Below are 10,076 nucleotides of genomic sequence, written 5' to 3' on the forward strand. Positions count from 1 at the left end.
AGAATTTCCGGAACGTCCGGGACGGGATGAAACTCGTCCCGTCCCCTACGTCCCAATTTTAGAGTGTCGTCTAAGTCGTCACGTCCAGGGTTTGTCTCGTCCCATTTTTTTATCCACATTCTGTCCCGTTCTGAACTGTCCCGTCCAAGAAATTCTAGTCCCCTCCGACGTCCCGGGATGAAACTGGGCGAGCGCCAGCAATAAACCGCTCAGAAACTGGCACGTGGCGTAGCACGTGCATCAGGCAGCAGGACCTGTCAGGCGCATGTATAGGGCAGGGACACAGACGGGATGGTTTTTTCGTCCCAGGACAAAAAAACCGTCCCGTCTGTGAGGTTGGACGAAAGCAGGGACAGAAATGCGTCGTGAAACGAACAGACGGGATGGTTTTTGTCCTCTCTGATGATAAAACTGTCCCATCAGGAGGTCCGCATCCCTGCACTGATTACGGATGTTAGACGGGATGGCCTTCGTCCCGTCCCGTCCATCGTCCATGTCCTGGACAATCCGGAACTATAGGCGCATACTATACTCCCACAGGACGAAATAACCATACCGTCCCCGTCCAAGGCCCCAGACGGGACGGTTATTTTGTCCATGGTCGAAGCAATCGTCTCGTCTGAGGGCGGGACAATTCTTTGTCCCGTCAATTGTCCAAAGTCCAGGACGGGACGAATCGTCCGAAGTCCACGGACAAAATTACCGTCCCATACTCCCATCCGCGTCCCTGCACTATAAATCAGGTAGGACTGGAAGTTTCTGTAGGGACCTTCAAACGGTCAAAAGTTTTTAGAGAGAGAAAGTCAGGTAGAGACTAAATCTGGCTAAGAAAAACGCGTTTAGGAAATACAGAGTGTGATGAAAATTTCTAGAAAATTTCTATAGACCTTCAAATGGTCAAAAGTTTCTAGAGAGAGAAAGTCCGGTAGAGACTAAGTCTAGCTAAGAAAAAACACGTTTAGGAAATTACAGTGTGTGATGAAAATTCATTCCTTCTTCCTTTCTCTCTATATATTTTCTTCTTCTTTATCTTCTTCTTATTCTTCTTCTTCTCTAGGGTTTGGGGATGAGGAACAGCGGAGGTCGCCGCTCCCTCTCAAAGCTTGCGGCCTTCCTCGTCCTCGGCGTGTCCCTTCTCTCCGGCATTGTCAGATCGGACCAATTGACAGGCGAAGAGATCCGGCTACCCTCAGAAGGAGAATTGATCTGTCCGCGGTTACCTTCAGCGTCGGCTTGCCCTGTGACTTGCTTCCGGCCAGATCCGGTCTGCGGAGACAATGGCGTGACGTATTGGTGCGGCTGCGCCGATGCGGCCTGCGCAGGTGCCAATGTTGCAAAATTGGGGTTTTGTGAGGTCGGCAATGGCGGAAGCGGCCTTCTTTCCGGGCAGGCTCTTCTCCTGGTTCATCTGCTATGGCTCATCGCTCTCGCTTTCTCCGTCGTTCTCGGCCTCTTCTGACCTCGGTGAGCTATCTCTCTTGTGGGTCTCTTCAAAATCCATTCTTTTGACCGGTGAATGCCATTAAAAAAATTGATGATTCTTTTGAGCTTTCTCCTGGTTTCATGATCCCCATTTGTTACAGGAACTTGTCTCATTCTTTTCAATGTGAATGCCATTCAAATTTATTATCCTCTTGAGCCTTCTCCTGGTATCATGATCCCTATCTGTTACAAAAACTTGTCTCATGCGAGTTCTATCGCAAGGGCAAGAGAGGGGAGGACGATAGTTAGAGGAGATCAGAGCCTAGCTTTCCTGATTCAAATACTCTCTCCTCTTTCAAATTGGATCTTCTCATTTTCTCAATAGTTGTTATGGATTTTTTAGTGCGCCTTGCCTCCCTGAACTGTATTTTGCGAGTTTTTTTGGGAGGAAGATTATAGAAATTTATCTGAGTTGTCCTGTTCTTTGTTTGTTCCCGAAATTCCGTTTCGATTTCTCTGAATTTTTTGAACTCCACCGTATTTATTCATCAATGAGCTCATTCTTAAAGATCTTATAAACGTTTTTTCTTGCACTTCATTTCAACTTGGATCTTGCCGATTTTAAAGTGCAACTTACCTTCCTGAACTGTAATTTGTGTGGTTTTTTAAGAGGGAGATAATATAATCTATCTGATCTGACCCATTTTTTTTCTTGTTCTTGAAATTCCTTCTCCGTTCTTCTAAAATTTTCAAATTCCATACTATTTATTCATCAAGGAGCTCATTCTTATAGATCATATAATCTTGTGTTCTTCTCCTTCCATTCAACTTGGATCTTGTTTGTTTCTCAAGCTTTCATATTGATTTTATCGTGCACATTAGCTTCCTAACTGTAATTTGTGTGTTTTTGAGATGGAGATCATATAACTCTATCTGATCGGACCCATTTTCTTTTCTTGTTCCTGAAATTCCGTCTTCCTCCCTGTGCTTTTGTGTTTAAATTCCTTTGTATTCATTCATTAAGGAACTCCTACTTAAAGATCAAACAAGCGTTTGGTCTTCCCCTTCCATTCGACTTCGATCTTCGCCAAATTCCCAAGCATTGATATTGACTTTATAATGTTTCTTGCCTCTCTGAACTGTATTTAGCGCGGTTTGTCAAGAGGGAGAGCATAGAAATCTATCTAATCCGACCCATTCTTTCTTTGTTTCCAAAATTCCGTCTAGATTGCTCTGCATTTTCTAAATTCCGCGGTTTTATTCAAATAAGGAGCTTCTTCTTAAAGATCATTGAGCTTTTATTCTTCCGGCAACCTCAGCAGAAATCTCCTAATTTTCAATCATTTTGCTTAAACATTCTGTAAACATGTTACGGATCCGAAAATAACATGCCCATCATTTTCGCGTATATAAAACATCGATTGATTCCTTCGTTTGATTTTTTTAATAGATTGGCAGTCAATGCACATGAATTTTAACTTATTTGCTGTAGACCATAAATATGTTATTGTAATGCGTTGAACCAAAGCTGTGATTAATGCGAATGTATATTTTCCTGTGGCCAATATTTTCTGCTTATTTCTCCATGAAAATGCCAGTTAAAAATAAAGTTGTGATAAAATAAATGCCAGTAAGAACATTAGCATTTACAATAGAATTGCGATAAAATTTTTGAGATATTTACCCGGTATTTTTTGCTGTAAATAATGAAAGTTAGACGACGTTAGATTCATACAATGATCTATCTTAACATTTTGCATTTTTAAGCTAATTTCCAGGATGATCAAAATGCCCATTCTCCTGGTCTAATGATCTTCGTCTGTTACCGGAAGTTGTCTCATTTCAAAAACCGTAGCAATACCATTAGTATTATGATAAAATTTTGCGAGGTGTTTACCAGGTAATTCTTGAGGGAAATCATGAAAGTTATTCGTCATTAGATTCATAGTATGATCGATCTTAACGTTCGCCTTTGGAAGTCAATATCCAAGTTGAGCGAAATATCCATTTAATCTCATTCGTCTACGTTTTTGTCCTGCATTTCTATTATCAAGATCTTTTTCAAGATGCCCATAATTTCTCTTGTATGTGAAGTCTCCTCTCCAAAATCTGTTTATCTATTTTTCAATTCAAAGTCGTCAAACATTTATGGTGGTGTATTCTTAAAAATAGGTTCTAAGAGTGATCATCATACAACGATTAAATGTATTCCATTCTTTGAGATTCCAGAAGATATTTTCTGGATGCACCATCCAATGAATTAGTTTCAAAATTTTAACCAGTGATTACTAGGCTTTTTATTCTTAGTTACACCTACTCACAGCAGCAGAACCTTTTGAGAAATTAATTCTGGTTCTTGGTTACTCATCATCAAAATAACCTCTTTCACTCATAAAATTTTGTAGCCTGTTTAAATTGCAAAAGTTAAATAAATTTGGTGCGTTAGGGTCGTCGCATCTAAGATTTTATAAGAGTATGTCTACTGAGCAATGCTTCAGATTGAAGAAGAATGTTGGACTGGCCCAATAGAGAGATACATTTCTCTCTCTTTCCTCCCTCATAGTGTTCATCTTTCGGTATCCGTCCCAATATCTGATATTGGGTAATATAAAATCCAATATCTGAGGAAATCAATACAGTGCAAAATGATGACACCGATGACGGTACGATATCAGATTCTAATAACCAGATACCAGAATCCAATATCTGTACCAGTACCCAATATGTGGACATTAGTTTCCTTTGTTTGGATATTGAAATGTTTTTTTTTGTTAAGTAATCGTGTTCCATGTGGAGGAAGTAAATAAAGTATCGTTATACTCATTGTTTGGTGTGAGTTTGATTTTGAATTTTGAATCCACGTGGATTCTGGTGGGGGATTGGTCCTTATGAATGTTGAGACTTACTCACATAGACGGTTCTCTCCTGTCTACTCTGGCCATGGAAAGTCTGGCTTTGGTTTTCTGTTTCTCTCATTTTTCATGATTATTAGGCATTCTAATGGCTTACGCCGAATCAAAATTCCAATTTCTTTCTTCCCTTATATTATTTTTAATAATTCTACAATCAAAATCTAGGAGAAAATTTTTAAATTGGTTAACATGAAAAGTGGATGTCAACTGACTAGATGCATCATCATCAAAAATATAACAAATTCAAGTGTATACCAGCACATTATTTGTGCGTATGATTATAATTCGTATAGTTCACTTGTATAGCGTGTATATGATTTTAATAAATTTATTGACAAATAATGAACATCAGGACATAAGCATAAAAAGCTAAATGTGAGTAGAGTAAAGGGTAACATTTGTTAATTGTTGTATGCAGTTGTATATTAACATGTAAAAACATTTAAGATGTTTGATATATCAAATAGTTTATAAATCAATCATTATAGTTTCTAAGTTACACTTTTTCCACCAAATACTAATACCACTCTCGGTATCTCCTTTATTCCAATAAATGTTCCATTTTGAATTGAAATGTGTACAACAATTCAAACCAGAGATAAATAAGTAAGACATATTTTTAAATATCTTCTTTGGCTTTTATCATGCAATTTTGTCTGATCATTAAGATCAATGTGAAGCTGGACGTCATCGTAACGTTGCCCGGTCAAGTATCGAGACGATGCTTGGATACCTAGATGATGTCAGACGTTGTTAATGACGTCGTTTGACGGATGATTGCTTGACAGGTATGTAACTACATGATGATGTGAATCCTAGGTGGATGTACATGCATGCCCCGACTTGTGGTGAATTCGCCAAGATATGAGATCCGAACGGACGACCGATGACAGTGATGGTGACCTTTTGACCCTTGTCGGGGTGACAATGACGATTACCGCGTAGAACAGAATTAATTCTGATGATGCTCCCACGTAACAAACGGGCTCAACCCCTACCGAAGAATTCATTCAATTTGTAGTTTTCTCGATAATTCTCTCACCTAAAGTAATCCGAGCGTGGTGGAGTGCAGCCAAAAATATATTGAAAGACATAATATAACTGACGAGTAAGGGGAACGATGTACCTCGTCAGTGGTAGCGTTCGTCGTCAGCGTCGTCGGCGTCATTGTTGGTGCAAGGGACCGGTACGGACATGCATGGTGGTGGCATGCCAGAGGCGAGCACGGCGTCGCTCGACAAGTGGCGGGGTCGAGACGCTAAAGCGGGACGCTAGAGGTCGGAGGCGAGGAGAGCAGTGAAGTAGAGGCGAAGCTCTACGAGCAAACAGTCAAGGCTCAAAAGGTGCGTCTACATCGGTGGATGGATACGGCTGGAGTGAATCAAACATCATTCGTCATGGTATGAGCACGAGTGAGAACGACAACACTAATGACTATGGACACAATGGCACGATCGCATAGGGTGTCCAAAGGCACAGCGTCGCCGGAGGTATGACATGTAGTGGATAGGCATTGGAGGAGTGATTCCTTGTGAATAGCTGGCGGGGCGGGGGGGATCGTGAAACAAACACAAGGCACTGCCAGTTGATACCAATCCCGTGGCCGGGCATAGGGATAACCGGCGGTTGCTAGGGAGAGAGTTCTCCCTTCACACGCAGATCTCAACGATCCAGCTTACACCACCCTGGGCGTTTGGGCGGTCAGCGGCCTCCTCGGCACTGCGTCTCCCTAGACGTTCGTAGGACGGCGTCGCTGGTTCTCGCGCGGTGCCAAGTCAAAGAGCCTAGTGTAGAGAGGGTGTGGATTGAGGACTGAGAGTGATGTGCGTTGGTTGACCCAAATCCATGCACACTGAATCGCTCACCCGTTGTTGACAGAACGGTGGCGTTCGTCTCTATCAGGCAGTAATAAGTGCGCGGTAGGGCCTCACGCTCTACCATCAAGCATCTGTGGGACCCGAAACGCAGTCCTGGGCGTTCACGACGTCGTCGCGAAGTGGTTTGGCCTGTCAATGAACATAGGAACTTCTTGCGCTTGCATTGAGATGTGCATGCGTCGCTTCATGCGACAACCGAATGCGTGGCCGGGGCGGCGTAAGAGACCCCAACATCGTGCTTGATGGTGGCAGCTGGCAAATAGTCCACGGGACAATGGCGTCGAGCTATGACGTTGCTTCGACGGTTGCACTCGGAGGCGAAGTTCGCTCTAACAGCAGTAATAAGTTGGTACGCCATGTTCCTTCCCATCTTCTACCTTCTTCCTCTCTTTCTCTCTTCCTTCCTCCTTCCTCCTCCTTTCTTCATCTTCTTTGTGATACCTGACGCTGGCAACTGCCAAATGAAAAAAACTTCAAATCTGACCAGATTTGGCACCCATCATGGCCTTATATAGGGCCATGATGGGCCCTTACAAATATTCTAAATAAGGGGCCTAATAACAAAATAAACATGCAAAATTAAATGATGCGATGATACAGACAAATACTACACAGTGATACGGGTGAACATGATGATACAAACGACGAAAACAAAAACACGATAAATTGGCAAACGAAACGAGCACAAGCCAGCGAGAAATTTGAGTCAATCGGTGGCGTGGTCGTGCTTGTCACCTGGGGTGTTAAACGCGGATTTCTTCACCGTAGCCTTTGGCGTGGCACTCGTGCGGGGTGCGAGCTGCCAGGGATTGACGGTGACGATCAATGATGGCTTCGGAGATGTGGCCGTGATCTTGGGCGGGCGCTCTCCATCACAATGTCATTAGGTAGAAAGGGCCTAAGTATCTATATTAACCTAACTTTTTGAGAGCAATTGTCTAGCAAGAGCACTCGTCTTACAAACAGATAAGGCCTAAGCACATATATTAGGTTAATTTTTAAAGTACCTTTTAGTTGCATCAACATGCAATGACATTATTCCTCTTGAGAGCAACTGCCTAGCAAGAGCACTCGTCTCATAGACAGATAAGGCCTAAGTACGTATATTAGGTTAATGTTTTTAGAGTACCTTTCAGTTGCATCAACGTGCAATGACATCATTCCCTTTTGACAGCTACTGCCTAGCAAGAGCACTTGTCTTACAAACAGATAAGGCCTAAGTACATATATTAGGTTAACTTTTTTAGAGTACCTTTCAGTTGCATCAACGTGCAATGACATCATTCCCTCTTGAGAGAAACCTTCTATCAAGACCACTCGTCTCGAAGACAAACAAAGTCCTCTTCCAATGGTTGAAACTGAAGGGAATTGTTTATTTCTCATTCTAGACCACAAATATAATGGTTAAAAATATTCATCAGATATGAGAATGATCAAATGTGTGTTGTCTCCTCTATAGCTCTCCAAGTAGCAATCTAAGGATGAGAGGCTTCCTGTAGTTTCTCTATACCAATTACTTTGTTTGGGAGTTTCCACCCTGAGTTGTATGAATCATAGCAGGTGCTAACAAGTCATGGAGAAAGAGAAGTCAGACATATGAATTTGTCCTTGCCACATCACCTTCTTTGAACACATGCACTGTAGAAAAAAAAAGGGAGAAGCTTTTTTATTTTCTAATACCATATCGTCTAGGATCTGGATGACACAAGACACATGTTTCTGGGTGATAAAATTATCTTGACACTCTTTATCTTATTTAAAGAAACTATTAAATTACCTTATTTCTAGAGGCATTATCAGTCATCACATCATAGACCTTGCAAATAAATATGGATTGGAGACTCTTAGTTATAATTGAGACCTTCCACTAATTGTTTGAAAGATTTAGATCTCAGCATGTACATGGAACTCCTCCCGAATATAAACAGTACGTGCTGCCGTATTGCCATGTTGTCTTAGATGCAAATCTCTCAGATAGAAGGCTACCTTCTAGTAAACCAAATTTGCATCTTGTTATTATTTTAGGTTATAGAGCTGATTAAAAAATACTCATACAGACAAAATTATATCAATATAAAAATAGCAAACAAAAATTATATATGACATATCACATTGTGTGTAACAATTCCTCTCTCACTAGATTCCTTAGATGAGTCTTATTAAGCTATTCATGCGTCCGGCCTCTACTCGCATTGATGTGAATTTAGATGAAAAATCTCCTCAATTTTCTCTTGAAAAATACTTTTTAAAATCCAAATGTATCTCCTCATCATCTAGTCTCTACTAGGTAAGGCTTTCATAGAGATAGAGAAGAAAATGGGTCCGTATATTTGTACTTGCGTGGGCAACTCAAAGTGGGTTCTCTATATTTGTACTTTATGGGGTCCTTCTCATAAAAGTCTCAAACTTTTTATTATATCCACCAACATCCAAAAATCTAATATGTAGGAACGAGGTGAAGAGAATTCACGGCTAAGCAGTTGTTGCCTGCAAAGTGTATGCATCATTTTAAGACCCAGGTGGCTAGGTTGGCATTGCCTTCGAATACTTGAATTGCTCCTTTCTGAAATGTGGTATGAATGATTTCAAAGCCCTCTAAAGATAAAAGAATTGGGAGAAGGCAACAAGATGTTCCTGCGCGAAGTCTGGCTCAAATCTGACTCTAAATCTAACTTTTATAAGATTTTCTCTCTCTTCATTTTATTTCTCTATCTATTTTAGGTATTTTATTTCATAATATTATTTAATTTTTGGATAAATATTACAAAAACAAAAAATCTGGAAAAGTGTTTATTTTAAGTGCCACGTTGCAGGCACCACCTTGTCACCACGTAGGCACAATCCCACATGCGGCACCCATGCGCCAAGTTGATACTACACGAGGTCTGGCACACTGGTGCCTGCGTGGTATTGAGGGGCACGTGGTTGGTGCCTACTAGGATGGGCATGGCGTGTTTGCATGGCGCATGTGTGGCATGCATGTCACACGTGAGAGAACATTAAAGAAATATGATCTATGCTAATGTTTCAGTCTTTGATAGACTAGCATTTCTCCCTTTTCTGCATTGGGAATTTGATTGCTCTCTTCATGGCTTTTGCAGGGAATGTGGCCATATCGGAAGTGATGACAATCTAAGTAAAGTGATGACGATCATTAGATCAGGCAGACCGGGTCCACCGGATCACTTAAGTGGGTGGTTGTGTGTTATGTCCAGAATGGGAAAAATTTCACCCTTTCATTGGTTTGGTGCACGGCGATTGAGGATTGTGCATGGTGCACGTGGATTACCGTCGGGTTGATTGGATGGGCAAAATGACCAGTGGATGCTGTGCATATGTCGCGACACTTGTACTCATATGGGGCATTTATAAAATTTTCCTCACCCCTTCCCATCCCTCTCTATCTTAGCAACGGATCACGCTCATTGGTGTCGTGTGCCATCCCATCAAACAGCCATCATGTGCCCAATCCAATTGTCCACACACACTCGCTCTCCTCTATTGTTGGATAGGGCAATAAGGCCCCATTTTGCCTGATACCCACTTAAATGTGAATGTAAGGCTAGGAGGTGCCTTTGACGCCCTTAAGGATCCTTTGGAAAAAACAAAAACGTGATCCACGCCTTTTTCAAGTGAAAATTTGCATTTAACTAGGTTTATTTATGCGACTGAGGGTTGAGGGTGGATTGGTGGACCTTTCGAGATCCACTGATCTAGAAGTAGGAAAGAATGCCAGCAGTAAGGTGCTGAATAGATCCACTGATCTAGAAGTAGGAAAGAATGCCAGCAGTTAGGTGCTGAATAAAATATCAGGCTTTCATCTCTTTAATCAAGTGCAAAGCTTATTATGTTTAATTGTGTTTTT

At 41.5% G+C, this 10,076-nt stretch overlaps 1 protein-coding gene across 8 annotated transcripts; it reads left to right on the plus strand.

Moving 5' to 3' along the window:
* Window positions 1-1,022: 1,022 nt before the first annotated feature.
* On the plus strand, window positions 1,023-9,850 carry LOC144714996 (uncharacterized). 8 transcript variants are annotated; one of them, XM_078589833.1, is made up of 2 exons: window positions 1,023-1,464; window positions 9,313-9,850. In XM_078589833.1, exon 1 carries the CDS (start codon window positions 1,067-1,069, stop codon window positions 1,457-1,459), a length of 393 nt encoding a protein of 130 aa, XP_078445959.1. In that variant the 5' UTR covers window positions 1,023-1,066; the 3' UTR covers window positions 1,460-1,464; window positions 9,313-9,850. The 8 variants fall into 8 exon arrangements, with proteins under 8 accessions (XP_078445959.1, XP_078445964.1, XP_078445956.1 ...); XM_078589838.1 differs by lacking the exon at window positions 9,313-9,850 and adding an exon at window positions 5,407-6,703; XM_078589830.1 differs by lacking the exon at window positions 9,313-9,850 and adding an exon at window positions 5,123-5,389.
* The last annotated feature ends 226 nt before the right edge of the window (window positions 9,851-10,076 follow it).

Source organism: Wolffia australiana, chromosome 18 (genome assembly GCF_029677425.1).
Source record: "Wolffia australiana isolate 7733 chromosome 18, ASM2967742v1".
Taxonomy (NCBI): domain Eukaryota; kingdom Viridiplantae; phylum Streptophyta; class Magnoliopsida; order Alismatales; family Araceae; genus Wolffia; species Wolffia australiana.

Bases quoted from the DNA above. Each gene is read 5' to 3' on its own strand.
- LOC144714996 (XM_078589833.1), top strand. From the start codon at position 1,067: ATGAGGAACAGCGGAGGTCGCCGCTCCCTCTCAAAGCTTGCGGCCTTC.